The sequence below is a fragment of the Megalobrama amblycephala genome, linkage group LG1 (assembly GCF_018812025.1).
Source record: "Megalobrama amblycephala isolate DHTTF-2021 linkage group LG1, ASM1881202v1, whole genome shotgun sequence".
Taxonomy (NCBI): Eukaryota; Metazoa; Chordata; class Actinopteri; order Cypriniformes; family Xenocyprididae; genus Megalobrama; species Megalobrama amblycephala.
This window is the reverse complement of record NC_063044.1, coordinates 39,739,870-39,757,532: the sequence shown is the minus strand read 5'-3', so window position 1 is coordinate 39,757,532 and position 17,663 is coordinate 39,739,870. Positions and strand designations below refer to the sequence as shown.

The following is a 17,663-nucleotide window of genomic DNA, read 5'->3' as shown; positions in this document are numbered from 1 at the left end:
GTTCACGGCAAAGCTAGTTTTATGGAACCCAATATACATCAGTTAAGCACTAATTAAAATGCTGTCACTCTATTGCAATAGTGGAATTTGTTAGGGTACCAGACTCATTGTCAATAATGGTTTAACATAGCTGTATTTCATTCGCTTTGTTACTCTCCACAGAGCCATAACGTTGGAGAACCAGCTAGTGGTGCTTGCCACCGCTGCAGCGGACGCCGGGAGGTACTACGTCCAAGCTGTTAATGAGAAGAATGGAGAAAACAAGACAAGCCCATCCATTTACCTGAATGTGGCAGGTAAGTTGAGGGGGTATGCATTTCCCTAGATCATTTCTATTACCCTGCAGCTAATGTCACATGGCCAGCCATTGACGCAGCCGAGACAGAACTATCGACCAGACGTGGGAATTATGGCTTTCGGTTTGTCCGCTCCCTCTTTTGTTTTTGCACACGTGTTGTAGGCGCAGTTTAACACGCACGTCTCAGAAGTGTCCGCAGGCCGGCGTTCAGATGCGAGGTACCTGTAATTCCCATTCCCTCAGGGGGCCGTTTAATGTGGTGCATTCATCAGAGAGGAAGGCCATCCGTGGAATGACACAGAGAATCTGTTTGTTCTATTGACACACTTGGATCTGCTAGCTGAACGTTGCTTGGTTGCTGTTGTCGTAGCTGCTTTGGCAGGTGCTACTGCGCGTCGCCTCCTTTCACAATTGCTAATGCACACATCCCATTCATGCATATACAGCCAGTGACGGCACATCAGAGGCACGTTATTCAATACGAAAGCTACTACTGAATTGATACAATTTATAGTGACTTTAAGCAATTTAACCTACTAATGTGCATAACTCAGATCTGGTGCTGTTGTTTTTTATCATGCTGTCAGCCTACAGGCTCCTGTAGTTAGTTGAATGTATGTTCCACTGACACGATGTAAAAATATGGCCAAAAAGCTGAAAGGAAGTAGAAATTAAATTAGCCTGCAGTAGAAATAACCAGTCATTATCAGAGTACCCTTTCAAACCAATTAGCTGTTCACTATTGCTTTAGTGCGTCATCAAGCCTGCTTGCGGTTAATGCAACAGGTGAAGAGAGGCTTTTTTAATTTTAGGCAGAAATGGAGATGAAGTCCAAATGATTAATGGTTCTCAACCAAATGAAAGACTGAACAACAAGTCCAGATATAAACGTCTCATAATAAAGGAGCAGGAGCTATGTACTGTAACTTCCAGTTGTCTGCTTTAATTAATCATTAGCTAATGATTTGCAAAGATATCATGTTATGTCTTTACTTGTTGAGGCACATGACTATTAGCTCATTATTAAAGGGTTAGTACATCCAAAAATGAAAATGATCCCATGATTTACTCACCCTCAAGCCATCCTAGGTGTATATGACAATTTTCTTTCAGACGAACACAATCAGAGATATATATAAAAATATCCTTGCTATAATGGGTGGGGGGCAAAAATGAATTCAGCCATCATAAAAGTAATCTATACGGCTATATAAGAGGATTTCATTAGAAGAGAGAAGAGGAGCTTGTTGCCCAGCCCTTACGCTACTCCTACATCCAGAGTATTACTCATTTGGTGCAAGTTGACTTGCTCAGGATGCATACGGTCGTCCGTCAGAAGCTAGTTATTTGAATTTATAAAGTTTTAAATATGGATATTTTTCTTACAAAATTGCATCGCTTTTATTAACCCCCTGGAGCCATATAGATTACTTTCTATAATGGATGGATGAATTTTTTTGGGGCTTCAAAATCTGGCCCCCCTTCACTACCATTATAAAGCTTGGAAGAGCAAGGATATTATTAAATATATATCTGATTGTGTTTGTCTGAAAGTCATATACACCTGGATGGCTTGAGGGTGAGTAAATCATGGAGTAATTTTCATTTTTGGATTAACTATGCCTTTAAGTAGTGAATGTGTTTGAAGTATGGGTAAGCTGGGCTGCACACAAATATTAGTGCATCAGAATCTGAACTGACAGCTGTTAAACCATGTCTAAACCAAACACTACAGTTATCGTGGTGCAACAGCTGTCTACACTGGACATGACAGACAACTGCAAATCCATTTTTTAAGAAATTTTGATGAATAGAAAGTTCAAAAGAACACAGTTTATTTGAAATAGAAATCTTTTGTAACATTATAAAAGTTTTTATTGTCACTTTATATCAATTACTGGATCCAAATGCATTGTGTTTAATAAATCAAGATAAAGGTACAAAATAAACTTGAAAAACATCAGAAAACCAAGGAACAGGACACCGACGATACATCCATACATGGGCAAGACCTGACAATGAACAAAGGAAACACTGAGGTTTAATGCTGCCTTCACGTGCTCTCGGAATGATCATAAATACGAGTTTCCTGGGTAAAAAATTGCACATGAACACCCTCTCATGTCGAAACTTGAATGCGATAAGCTCGTAATCGTGACTTCAGAGGTGGGAATTATCAGATTTCCTATAGCACGACGTGAAGGCAGCATGTATACACCTGACACACCTGAGAAAAATTAGAGAACAGTCTAGAATAGAACTACAAAATTGGTCATCAAACAGGAAACACACAAGACAGGTAACATATAACAGGTGAATGGAAAGATTAGAGTGAGGTACTCTCTCATGTATATCAAGACAAGCTCATCTGTAAACATGATCATAATTTTCCAGGGATGCATCCCTTATTATAGTGCCACATCCAATATGGAAGATTATCGGTCATTATAATGTAGATGTTTTTTATCTCTATCCAACGGCATTTTATATATAGAAAGAGAGAGAGAGATAGAGAGAGAGACCAATAATGGATATTTAGTAATTTTTAATAACAGTTTTTATTTTATTATTATTATTTTTTTTTTTTTTACATTTTTACACTTTGTTTTCATCTACACAATTTAAATTAATCTTTAAGAATTCAATAACACTGTTAAATGTAATTTTTAGAGAATCTTAAAATACATTCATATTGAACAGTATGATCTTGTGTAATCATTATGATCATGTGTAACATTTAAAATGACTGATTTTAGTTTTTAGTGTTTATTTTTAATTTATAGACAAAATTGTATGGGATTTTAGCATCAACCTTATTGTTGAGTGACCATGAGATAACAAAATAATTGTCAGCTTATTGGTAACATCCAGAATTGTAATGTTGGTGCATCCATAAACCTAATACAATCTTTGGTGTGTGACAGTGATTCCCTCACAGTCTGTAGTGGGTTACGTCATTGACCTTGGGGAAATGGCAGCAAGCTAGAATTTGATGTGAGATGAAGGAACATGAAACTAGCATTATTTTTTCAAAACCAGATGAAACCAACTTGATGATTTGAAGAGTATAAATGAGCAGGAGGCTGGAGGCCGCTAATAAAGAGAGACTGGCGCTGAGCTTCTATACCAACTGCAGAGTTAATAATTCAATTGAATTATGAGTTTTAATATCCTGATGAATGGAGTGCACTTAAACTAGTTTCAGCAAAAGCCTTTAGCGTGGTTCTCTCTTCATTTGCTTTTCAACAGCTTCAGTTTGCAGATTATCACATCAGATGACTGGTGTTGAATTTGTGAATACGGTACAGATAACATACAATTGTGTTGATCATAATGAGCTTGTATCAGTGTGTATAGCTCTGTCACAACCAGGGATTTGTTAGGTTGCGATGATCTTTTTTTTTCCACTGTGGAAATTAAGCAGTTAATTAATTTCCCCATTGAAGTGCTAATTCCTCTGATATTTGAGGAACAATAGTGCCGAGCCCAGATGAAAGGGTCTATCATCATGTGACTGCACTCTGGCATTTATGCCAAAAGTCTCATTCTACACATCACGTTCTAAGGAAGTAAACAAGGAACACCAGAGACAAGAAAATAAAGAGTATCCGGTGGGATAATCCCCCCCCCCCAACCCCACTTAAATACGACAGATGAAAGCTCCTACTGGCCTTAATGTGCGTTAAGTACAATTCAAATGTCAAGACTGCCCTTGTGGCATTTCCTCCTTTTCAAAAATTATCTAGCATTCACCTCAGCGCTGCAATGCAAGTGCTATGAATGAAGCAAAGATAAATGACCTCTCTGAACCTTGACCTTGGTCTCATTGTAATTAGCTGTGCTAGCTTGTTAAGGCAAGCGTCAATTCTGTAACCCTCCGTATGAGTAATAGTAATACTCATACAGAGGGATTGAGACTTAAACACCCCCCTAATGCTAAATAGTAAATGTAATATATCCTGTACTGTTTATGCTACATTCATGACCTCAAACTATGTTGCTTAAGGGAGAGGGAGAGATGTGCTATTACTTTTTTAAGTGATTAATCAAATTTTGCCTTGTAGATGATAGAACAGGTGAAGAAATCCCATTGATTTGCATGGAAAGATTTTAACCTTATACTGTACATAGGGCCCAGAGTTGGGCTTAAGGCCACTTGGTTCACACCGAGAACGATAACCATAAAGATAACTATAACAATAATTATATAAGCATCCATATCAAGCAGAGTTCATTATAATCTCGCCTGCAGTTTTGTCGTCTGCCACTTTACATGCTGAAGCTTGTTAAAGTTGGATGGATTCTGATTGTTAAAGGATTAGTCCACTTTTAAATAAAATTTTCCTGATAATTCACTCACCCCATGTCATCCAAGATGTTCATGTCTTTCTTCAGTCGAAAAGAAATTAAGGTTTTTGATGAAAACATTCCAGGATCATTCTCTGATTATTGATTATTCCCTATTATACTTACGGAAAAAAAACGAAACTGGCGCCGCATTTGTTCCGTAAGTAGAATAGGGAAGGCATAGGACATACAGCATAAGCGTTTTGAAGAATGCAGAAAGTGGAAGCACGTGCAAGGCGATATTTTGTGTTTATAAAGCATATATAGTTGTATTTTTTCAAAAATGGCCGATCGTTTTGCTAGATAAGACCCTTATTCCTCGTCTGGTATCGTTTAAAGCTCTTTGAAGCTGCACTGAAACTGTCATTTTGACCTTCAACTGTCTGGAGGCCAGTGAAGTCCACTATAAGGAGAAAAATCCTGGAATGTTTTCATCAAAAACCTTAATTTCTTTTCAACTGAAGAAAGAAAGACATGAACATCTTGGATGACATGGGGGTGAGTAAATTATCAGGAAAATTCTATTTAAAAGTGGACTAATCCTTTAAGTGACTGTCAATGTTTTTATCATTAATCAGCTGGAAAAGTTCTGAAGGTGATTCCAACGATATCGTTCCTCTGTGTCGTTATCGTTATAGTTGTGGTGTGGTGTGGATTGAGATATTCTCTTAACCCCCAGTTTGTGTTCGGGACCCTGAGAGGATATGCTTTTTCTCAAAAATGCTAGTTAATGTTCTTTCATTGGACTAAAACTTACTAAGATTTTACTTACCCAGGGTATAACTACTTTCCAATTTTGGGGGGAGAATTTTGTACTTTTCCCCCCCCCTAATTTGTTACACATGTTGTGTTCCCCATCAAAAATTACCAGCCTACAAAAAATTGAAAATAAATCTCTCATTACTCTATCTATTTCTCTATCATATGTATGTGTGTACCAAGAGCTCCTGTAGAAAACCACAAAAAAATCCTTGTGTGTTTGTGCACACCTGGCGAATAAAGCTCATTCTGGTTCATTCTGATTCTATTTATCACCAAATATTGGATTCAGTCTTTTTGTAAATTTGTTTTATTTCTGTCCTACAACAACAACAACAACAACAACAACAACAACAAAAAACCTTATAAATCTCTTGTTATGCTATATTATTACCAAATATTGGATTCAATCTTTTTGCCAACTTGTTTTCTTTCAATCAGGACAAGTTTTCTATTTATTTTTGACTGACTGATAGTAAACCTCATTGATCTGAGCTTATGCAGTGAAAAAAAAAAAAAAAAAAAAACATTTTTGGATAAATGTATCAATATTTAACAAAATATGGGGAAAGAAGTGCTCTGTTTATCACAGTATTTTGACCCGGAACACAAAAAGGTGTTACAGGGTTTTCAACACCGCATAAAGGTTAAGGCTTGTTATCGTTATAGTTATCGCCGATGGTGTGAATGGGCCTTTAAGCCAGTAAGCAAACACCTCTAGCAACCACACAGCAACCCACACAACATCCTAGAAGCTTGACGGCTAGTTTGAGAGTTCATTCTTTACTTTATTGATTCATATTCTATTCAGAGGTATTTTTCTCCCTCATTGGATGGCACAAGAATCTGACAATAATTGCAGAAGAGTCCCTTACGATTGCTTAAAGGTGATCATCCACCCAATCATAAATGAATTATTGTGCACTACACTGAAAAGCTTTTGTCAGATGTGACATGGACTCCATTTGGTTGCGTCTCCCTCAGGCTCGATGGTGTCGCACTTTCATTATCTCCCACACCTGGCTTGAGAAAGGTCAGCCTGGTTGAAAAAGCCACCTCGGAGCATGCGATCAAGGCTGATTAATTGATAACACTCAAGAGATTGTGTGGTTACAGTTCAGTATCAAGAGCGGGGTGTGATTTCAATCAGCCAATGTAAAGAGTCGCCTCGAGGGTTGCGGTTTCAACAGTGGCATGTGTGGACTGTGATTCTTCTCAAAAGATTCTGGATCATCATTTTTTTAAATTAATTATTAATAATTTGGTTTATTTGTTAAACCCAATTCTATTACTGTTGATGTGCCAAAACAAATAGATTTCATTATGGCTTAAATGCAGAATCTTTTCATAGATGCTTGAGAATCTTTTAGGAATTGCATTGTGACTCGCTAAAATGAATCAAATCTTGAGGGGCTTAACGATTCTTACACCTGCCCTTTAGCAGCGACTGAATTTATTGGACCATATTGTCTTATAAACGTGTGGACGTGGTTCCTCTGTAACAGATGATTTATCTGCATGTGGTCTGCCTGCCTGGCAAAGGCAGCATTTTAACTCTCACAGCAGCTTGATTTATTCGAAAGGAAATAGGCTTCGACTAACCAGCTCAGTCATTATTTGCCGTTACTAATGATCTCATTTGGAGGCAACCATGTGCTTGGTTCTGTTTCATTTCTCCTGGCTGAAATAATAATCCACCATTTTAAAACAGAGCTGGCACTTCTACAGAGATGTGTCCATTGTTTGGATGTTTCAGTGTGATTAAATTAAATTGATTCTCACTATCAAGATACATTTCTACAGGTAGCTTTCCAGGCTTGCTTTCATATAGAACTCATGCTCTGGATTCATAAAAATAGATAACACATTATGCACTAGACAGCAACATTATGTTGTCCTTATTTTGACCAAACACTGCAGCCTTTCTCATTCAGTACTTTTGTTTTTTTTTCCAGTAAAAATCTTTAAAAAAAGACAGATTTACTCAAAAAGCTAAGTTATAATATACACTACCGTTCAAAAGTTGTACTTTTTATTAAAAAAAAAAAGAATATTTGAAGACTTCATATGCAAACATCTCTTAGCAACATACTAACATCAAACTCTTCTACACATGCCGAGCTCTGTCTGTGTGATGCCCATCACTCTGCATTAGTTTCTGCCTACGTAGACCATTTCACATCAGTCACTTATGAGGGTTCATGATGCTGCTGTTGAAGGCAGCTGTTAATGTAGGCAGTGAACTGCAGGCGAGCTCATATAGTCCGAAGACCAACACAGAATGCTGTGGCAGGTTTATATTTTCTGAATTATATATATTTTTTCTTCATCCTATGGATTTCATTTTGAGAGTGAATATGCTTTGCCTTCTGACTTGAACAGCACTGCCCTGTTATGTGAGCAGATATTGAATTCATAGTGGACACAGAGAATCTGGGTGTCTGCTCAGGTATCCCACAGGTACCTGAAAATGCCTTTCAAGGAAATCTAACTGTGTTTCTAAGCCTAGCTGCTTTTCATCATTTTAGATTTGTGAAAATAAGAGAAAGCCAAGGCTTTAGGTTGGGAAATCAATCAGGATTTCATTCTCAAAATGTCTGTTTGTGCACAAACATAATCAGAGCTGTACTTTAGCTGTCCTTTGCATCATCAAATCAGTCACCATCAAGATATGCCAGTGTAGTTTGCATTAGATTACCGCTTAGAGACAGAAGATGGAAATTGCAGAACTAGGATGTTTGGGTGATAACAGATATTGTGGACATTAAAGGGGTCATGAACTGCATTTTTTATTATTAAATAATGTTTCTTGAGATGTACTTATAATGTTAATATGATTTTTACATCAAAAAATGTTCATAATTTAGAAATGGCTACTTTCTACCCTGATTTTAGCCTTCTATTAGAACGGTCTGTTTAAAGGTGCATGTCTGCTGTGAGACTTCAATGTAAACGCCCACTGCTGTGATTGGCTAACATTTTTGCATATGAAATAAGTATTATATGTGGAACCCTCTCAAATATTTTTACAGCTGTCAAGGTTAACAAATCATGAAAAGTGTTGATTATTACATTATATTTAAATCTATTCCAATCACACGAAAGGTTGCAGTGATAAACACTGAGCAGATGACAGACAGTCTGTTGATCATGTAAATGTGATCTCATCATTGCAACACGATTTTTGATCTCTCACAAAATGCTTTCACCATAACTAACAATGCAAACATGATGTAAATACATTAAGAGGCTCATTGTGTAGTGTAAGAGCATCACTGATTATGACAGGAGTTTTGGCAAGTGTCCAGAAAGTCGCGCTGTTTGATTGGCAGCACCAGCGATTTGTAAAGGGAGTGTACTTTGATCGTTTTCTGTAAATAATTTAATCACAATTTAAATAACAGATTGTTTACATGTTACTAAGAGAAATAATGTGTAGTTGATTGTTTAGTTACTGGCTTGATTTAGGCCTACTGATGCATATACAAACAAATAATGCTCTGCTGAGACTTTCACATAGTTGGAAAAAAACCACTTTCCTAGCATTAAGATCACTTGGAAGGTAATGTTATTTTTAGTCCGGTCATCATGTATGGGATCTTCTTCTCATGTCACTATTCACTAACACGCCAGTGGGCAGGGCCAAAGACATAATGAAAGGCGGTCTTTCGCGGCACTCTGGCGTCATAATTCCACACTTTTCAGATCCTGACGTTTTCAGGCCTAGGTTTCAATAAAAGCTGTTTTTGGAATAACAAGGAACTTTTGAGTTCTGAAACTTGATGGATATTTTTTATAGTTTAAATAACTCTTTAAGGGTTAGTTCACCCAAAAAGGAAAGTTCTGTCATTTATTACTCACCCTCATGTCGATCTACACCCATAAGACCTTTGTTCATCTTCAGAACACAAATTAAGATATTTTTGATTAAATCCACACATAGGCAGCAACATCATTGCACTTTTCAAGGCCCATAAAAGTAGTAAAGACAACATTGTTAAAATAGTCGACGTGACTGCAGTGGTTCAACATTGATGCTATGAATGCTATTAAACAATTTCTTTACTACCCTGTCATTCTCCTACGCTGTTTTTTGTTTTTGCGTACAAAAAGTATTCTTGTCACTTCATAACATTAAGTTTCAACCACTGTCGTCAAGTTAAATATTTTAACAATGTCTTTAGTACCTTTCTGGATCTTGAATGTAGTAATTACGTTGCCTTCTTTTGGACCTCTTGGATTTTATCAAAAATATGAATTTTATATTGTTTATATTAAATTAATATTAATTTGTGTTCCGAAGATGAACAAAGGTCTTACAGGTTTGGAATGACATGAGGGTGAATAATCAATTACAGAAATTTTTGAGTGAACTAACCGTTTAACTGTCAAAAGATCAAGGATCAGTTCATGACCTCTTTAAACCCTAAACTCTTTTTTCTTTTTTCTATTATTCTATCTGCCTTTTGAATTTCAATTCATTTTAATTCTGCTTCCTTATACATTCAATTTGCAATTGCAAATTTGCATACTGTTTGAATGAATTAATTGAATTGAAATTTTAAAGGAATTCCTGTTTGAATGACACACAACCCCAGTATGTATATTGTGCTTAATATTCAAATCAATTTTTGTGTGTATCAAATACACAACTTATTACATTTGCCAAAATATGGGTATCACTTTATTTAACATCACTGTAGACCCGTATAGGTAATCAGTTACATCAAATTTTTTTAGTTATGATGTTCCCAATTTTAAGTAAGCAGAACTATCAAGTTTTGAGTTTGTAGTACTCATGCATGCTAATTGCTCCTTAGTTAGCCCTCTCATACATTTTGATACCAACTAACATAACATATTTAGTTAATTAATTGTATTATTTTGAGTTCTTGCAAATCAAATGAGTTATTTACTTTACTGTTAACCCTAATAAGAAAATTCAGAAAATGCCAAGTTGCTAATTTGCTAACATGTTAACAATAGCATGGTATAGCACTTACTGAATGAGTACAGCAACGCAAAACATGTAACATGTCTGCTCTCAAACCAAGCCGAATGCGCCACTTGTCACCATGAGGTAACTCTTAAAAAACCCACATTAACAGAAACTCTTCTAAATTAGCATAACACATCACTGATCACTACTAAATCTCTCTTACCATTAATCTTGCTCAAACAATCATTATAAAACACTTAATTTTAGCATTTACTCTCCCTTTCGAGTGCCATGAGCAAAGCATGCTGGGAAATAGAAATCCCAGCCCAGTTTCAGTTCAACTTAAGTTAGTCTAAATTAAAAGAAATGAGTTCATAAAACTCAAAACAATGAAACGGTTCAGTTTACTTGAAATATGTCAGTGCTGTGAACTCAAAAGAAAAAGAAAGTACTTATAACAGTTAATTTAACTGAACTAATTTGTTCAATTTACATTTGTCCTACTCAAACCAATTAATTATTTTGAGCATTAGGGTTTACAGTGTTGACATTGTTACACATATTACATGTGGTTACTGTAGTAATATCTATAAATTATGCATAATTACATGCATCCCACAATACAATGCGCTCAACTAAACCTTTCATGTATAGTGTGACGAATGAACTAGAAGTATTATCCATGACTTGTTATTTGATTGGACTGCCACGAGTCTTTCTTTCTTTCTTTCTTTCTTTCTTAATTCCTTCCTTCCTTCCTTTCTTTTAAGCTGCCCCTGATGTAAAATATCAGGTCACCTGTGAGCCTGAAAAGAGCAGCTCTGTAAAAAAAAGTGCTCCCTTCAGGCCAGCAGAATATAATAACATTTCAACAATGTTTTGAATGAGCAGCTACCGTTGCTGCAGGGACAAATTTATGCCAAGCTCAGTCAGAGCTATGTGATAAACACTTCCACCTGCAGCTATCATTTGCAAGTCAGGTTCCTGCGAAGTTCCTATCCTGCAAGGGAGCCGAGGCTTTGGGTGAACACTAACTGAAGAATCAACTCCTAGTGACGCAATTCAAAGTTTGAAAGGAACAGCAAGACCATCAGGGGAGGACACGGGATTGAATGCGGAATATTCTGAGAACGGCGTCGTTAAGATTTAATGAACACCTCCATAAATTTTTATCATACCCTTCCTGCTGGCAGATTACATTCAAACAAAAGCTGCTTTCCTGTGCCGTAAGCTGACCCAAGAGACTAAATATGATTAAAGCCGAGCCTCCTTCCCCATGTTATCTATTTTTTTTTTTTTGCACTTATTGTTATCATCGCCTTCATCCCACCAGAATATCCTCTCCGCACACACCTCCCACCCCACTTCCACCGTCTGATTTCCTTGAGGAATTTCAAATTAGCTCCACCGCTCCAATGAGGGTTTCATCCCTGACTCTCAGCACCTTGTTTAATTGGCTATATCTTAAACAAATAGGTCCCCTGGGAGATCGTGTTTAGTTTCTAATATCTTAGATTTGATAACTTGTCACCTGTAATTTTAACCGAGATTTGATAGGAGGCGACAGCGGGCGCTTTGAGGCACTCTGATGGACCGGCTGCTGGAGAAATCTGCCGTTTCTCCTCATTAGCGTGTGAAAGACGCACCGGGGTTTGGTGCTCGCAACAACTCTTGACGGAGAAATAATAAGATGCCTGTCAGATTTTCAGATAGTAGATGTTTATAGGTTTGGCGGCACTTAACCTTTTAAGATGATAACACACTCGATTATGGGAGGCAAATCACAACAGTCTTATCTGTCAAATGCTGCCCCCTCTTTGTGTTCTTGACAAGATTTACCCAATGTCATTGTTATTTTTGATAGTTTGCCTGAAGTAATGGGGGATGAAAAATCAAAAGTAGAGAAGAATGCATTAGAAATGCCCCACAGGCCCAGCCTCAATTTCCTCTTCGATTACAGCATCGTCTGGACTTAATGTGCTACCAAAAAATGAATAGGCTCACTACTTCAAAGTTGGAGAGAGGACAACATTATCAGCATCCTAAACATAGCCTTTTTGCTAATGGCATTTTCAGCAAGTCAGATGTATCTTTATAGATTGGACATTAGAGTGCTTTTAATAATGATGTAGGATTTAAAGGCATAGTCTGAAACTCAAGTTCTTTTTTTGAGGTAACATAATACCAGGTATAATAAAAGTTTACTTTTTTCTCTTTTTTATTAACTGTTGACTTAAGACTAGCTTAATTTTTTTATTTTATAGAGCAGTCCTCTTTGTATTGGTTTAAGCGCAGTAGTGTTAATGATTATGCATTGGATGTATGATACAAATGACAGCACATTATGGGTATAAAAAAGTGAACTAAATAGGTTATAGAATTATATATTGTCTCAGAAATCATACAAAACTTCAAAATAGTTAAAATAAAACCCATAGGTAACAGAGAGTGATTTTTGTGCACAACATCACACGTCTTAAATCTGATATACTTGGATAAGGTAACAATACAAGACACATTCATGTATCATATTAACCAAAAATCTTAGTTTAAAGATTAGTTTTTGTTTTTTTTGTTGTTGTTTTTTTTCTTCCTAGGCTTGATTGTATTTATGGGGCGCAATTTAACATGTCTTAATGCTTTGTTTAAAAAAAAAAAAAAAAAAAGTCATGTTTTTCATATATTTTACCTTTATACTACACCGCTGTCTCCATTGTCATTTGAACGGCCCTGTTTGACTTCCTGATTCTGTGATACGCAATGTGCTCAGATTGGTTAACAGGCCAAATGTATTGTGATTCGCTGAAGCGTCCAGAAACGCCACACCCCTTATCATTAGTTGTTACATGTGCTTCGGTGGAAATGTAAATAATGGAGTTTATATTGCCGTATCAAATTGAGCCCGAATCAGACCCAGATAGCAGTAATGAAGAGGGTCAAGCAGAACCTGCAAGCATGGCTTTTAAAGGACGTTTCTGAATGGTAAGTATTTCCGTTCATATTTGTGTCAAAGTGTTTAGATATGCTGTCACATGTAAATATTACTGTGGTTTATGTTAGCTTTCAATATACGGTTTTATCCTGATTAAAGCTTTACTGTAGCTGAATACATGACTAGACTACATGACTACATGACATGAGGAGTAACTTTTTAGTAAAGGTATCGTTTAATTTATAGCATGAACAACTGTTTGTCTAAGAACATAGAAGTTTGTAGGTGTTTGTTGGAGAAGTATGCACTATAATACAGCTAACTGGCCAGCGAAGCAAAAACGCATTGGTCTTTGTCTACGTCCTTGATGCAACCAAAAAATAACAACAGAACTATACATTTAAAAGACATGTACAAACAATAAAACATACAGTTAAGGGCCAATAAACAGCAGCTTCTGCTTTTAAGTGGGAACTGCTTCATCTTTCAGTAATAGCCTTTGTTCAAATCCAGCATTGAACTCGTGTAGATTCTGGAAGCTGTCTTCCATGCCGCATCCAGTGTAGACAATATCGCTGATTATAATGGGGTCTATTATCTTTTGATGCGTCGCATCGCGCCACTTGTGTCCGGTGTAGACAACTCTTCCGCTTCTTGTGTGTTCCCGTGGGCAGGGTCAATGTTAATTGCAGGTTTCATGATGTCACCAACCCGAGAAGAAGTTCGTTGTAGTCCAAACCGGTCGTAATTGTAAGCATTAAACTGCCATAACTTTAAAAGACAAAATCTCTGTTTGCATTGAACTTTCAATGCTGTAACTTTGCAGATACTGTTTATGCTCAAGCAGCAACATTACACACCAACTAAAGTTAAAAAAAGTGAAATCACATTGAACCACCCCTTTAACACTTTTTTGTACATATACTACAATATTTGCAATATTTTTCCGGTAACACTATTAACATTAATCCAAAAGGACAGGACAGGACTTGACTTGACTTGACTTGACTTGACTTGACTTGACTTGACTTGACTTGACTTGACTTGACTTGACTTGACTTGACTTGACTTGACTTGACTTGACTTGACTTGACTTGACTTGACTTGACTTGACTTGACTTGACTTGACTTGACTTGACTTGACTTGACTTGACTTGACTTGACTTGACTTGACTTGACTTGACTTGACTTGACTTGACTTGACTTGACTTGACTTGACTTGACTTGACTTGACTTGACTTGACTTGACTTGACTTGACTTGACTTGACTTGACTTGACTTGACTTGACTTGACTTGACTTGACTTGACTTGACTTGACTTGACTTGACTTGACTTGACTTGACTTGACTTGACTTGACTTGACTTGACTTGACTTGACTTGACTTGACTTGACTTGACTTGACTTGACTTGACTTGACTTGACTTGACTTGACTTGACTTGACTTGACTTGACTTGACTTGACTTGACTTGACTTGACTTGACTTGACTTGACTTGACTTGACTTGACTTGACTTGACTTGACTTGACTTGACTTGACTTGACTTGACTTGACTTGACTTGACTTGACTTGACTTGACTTGACTTGACTTGACTTGACTTGACTTGACTTGACTTGACTTGACTTGACTTGACTTGACTTGACTTGACTTGACTTGACTTGACTTGACTTGACTTGACTTGACTTGACTTGACTTGACTTGACTTGACTTGACTTGACTTGACTTGACTTGACTTGACTTGACTTGACTTGACTTGACTTGACTTGACTTGACTTGACTTGACTTGACTTGACTTGACTTGACTTGACTTGACTTGACTTGACTTGACTTGACTTGACTTGACTTGACTTGACTTGACTTGACTTGACTTGACTTGACTTGACTTGACTTGACTTGACTTGACTTGACTTGACTTGACTTGACTTGACTTGACTTGACTTGACTTGACTTGACTTGACTTGACTTGACTTGACTTGACTTGACTTGACTTGACTTGACTTGACTTGACTTGACTTGACTTGACTTGACTTGACTTGACTTGACTTGACTTGACTTGACTTGACTTGACTTGACTTGACTTGACTTGACTTGACTTGACTTGACTTGACTTGACTTGACTTGACTTGACTTGACTTGACTTGACTTGACTTGACTTGACTTGACTTGACTTGACTTGACTTGACTTGACTTGACTTGACTTGACTTGACTTGACTTGACTTGACTTGACTTGACTTGACTTGACTTGACTTGACTTGACTTGACTTGACTTGACTTGACTTGACTTGACTTGACTTGACTTGACTTGACTTGACTTGACTTGACTTGACTTGACTTGACTTGACTTGACTTGACTTGACTTGACTTGACTTGACTTGACTTGACTTGACTTGACTTGACTTGACTTGACTTGACTTGACTTGACTTGACTTGACTTGACTTGACTTGACTTGACTTGACTTGACTTGACTTGACTTGACTTGACTTGACTTGACTTGACTTGACTTGACTTGACTTGACTTGACTTGACTTGACTTGACTTGACTTGACTTGACTTGACTTGACTTGACTTGACTTGACTTGACTTGACTTGACTTGACTTGACTTGACTTGACTTGACTTGACTTGACTTGACTTGACTTGACTTGACTTGACTTGACTTGACTTGACTTGACTTGACTTGACTTGACTTGACTTGACTTGACTTGACTTGACTTGACTTGACTTGACTTGACTTGACTTGACTTGACTTGACTTGACTTGACTTGACTTGACTTGACTTGACTTGACTTGACTTGACTTGACTTGACTTGACTTGACTTGACTTGACTTGACTTGACTTGACTTGACTTGACTTGACTTGACTTGACTTGACTTGACTTGACTTGACTTGACTTGACTTGACTTGACTTGACTTGACTTGACTTGACTTGACTTGACTTGACTTGACTTGACTTGACTTGACTTGACTTGACTTGACTTGACTTGACTTGACTTGACTTGACTTGACTTGACTTGACTTGACTTGACTTGACTTGACTTGACTTGACTTGACTTGACTTGACTTGACTTGACTTGACTTGACTTGACTTGACTTGACTTGACTTGACTTGACTTGACTTGACTTGACTTGACTTGACTTGACTTGACTTGACTTGACTTGACTTGACTTGACTTGACTTGACTTGACTTGACTTGACTTGACTTGACTTGACTTGACTTGACTTGACTTGACTTGACTTGACTTGACTTGACTTGACTTGACTTGACTTGACTTGACTTGACTTGACTTGACTTGACTTGACTTGACTTGACTTGACTTGACTTGACTTGACTTGACTTGACTTGACTTGACTTGACTTGACTTGACTTGACTTGACTTGACTTGACTTGACTTGACTTGACTTGACTTGACTTGACTTGACTTGACTTGACTTGACTTGACTTGACTTGACTTGACTTGACTTGACTTGACTTGACTTGACTTGACTTGACTTGACTTGACTTGACTTGACTTGACTTGACTTGACTTGACTTGACTTGACTTGACTTGACTTGACTTGACTTGACTTGACTTGACTTGACTTGACTTGACTTGACTTGACTTGACTTGACTTGACTTGACTTGACTTGACTTGACTTGACTTGACTTGACTTGACTTGACTTGACTTGACTTGACTTGACTTGACTTGACTTGACTTGACTTGACTTGACTTGACTTGACTTGACTTGACTTGACTTGACTTGACTTGACTTGACTTGACTTGACTTGACTTGACTTGACTTGACTTGACTTGACTTGACTTGACTTGACTTGACTTGACTTGACTTGACTTGACTTGACTTGACTTGACTTGACTTGACTTGACTTGACTTGACTTGACTTGACTTGACTTGACTTGACTTGACTTGACTTGACTTGACTTGACTTGACTTGACTTGACTTGACTTGACTTGACTTGACTTGACTTGACTTGACTTGACTTGACTTGACTTGACTTGACTTGACTTGACTTGACTTGACTTGACTTGACTTGACTTGACTTGACTTGACTTGACTTGACTTGACTTGACTTGACTTGACTTGACTTGACTTGACTTGACTTTTGACTACAGACATAGATCCTGACACTCACCATAGCAGGTTACATTAAACAAAGCTAGACAAGGTAACAATGGAACATGAGGGCTATTTATACAAAGGGACTAATGACAAACAAGGAACACCTGTGAACAATGAAGACAAAGGACCAATGGCAAGACAGAACTGAAATCACATGACAATGACAACCAATCAGAACATGACACATGAGACAGGGGAAGCACATGACATGAACACATGAGGGCAATGGAATCACATGATACAAAACACATGGCAAAACAAGGAA

The 17,663-nt window shown here is 37.3% G+C and overlaps 1 protein-coding gene across 2 annotated transcripts in view; it reads left to right on the top strand.

The window, feature by feature from the left end:
• sdk1a (sidekick cell adhesion molecule 1a) overlaps positions 1–17,663 on the top strand; it is a 355,129-nt gene that overhangs the window by 198,402 nt on the left and 139,064 nt on the right. For both annotated transcript variants that reach the window (XM_048192576.1, XM_048192584.1), the window contains exon 5: positions 163–296. In XM_048192576.1, coding sequence (XP_048048533.1) covers positions 163–296 — 134 coding nt within the window. The remainder of the gene's footprint in view (positions 1–162; positions 297–17,663) is intronic.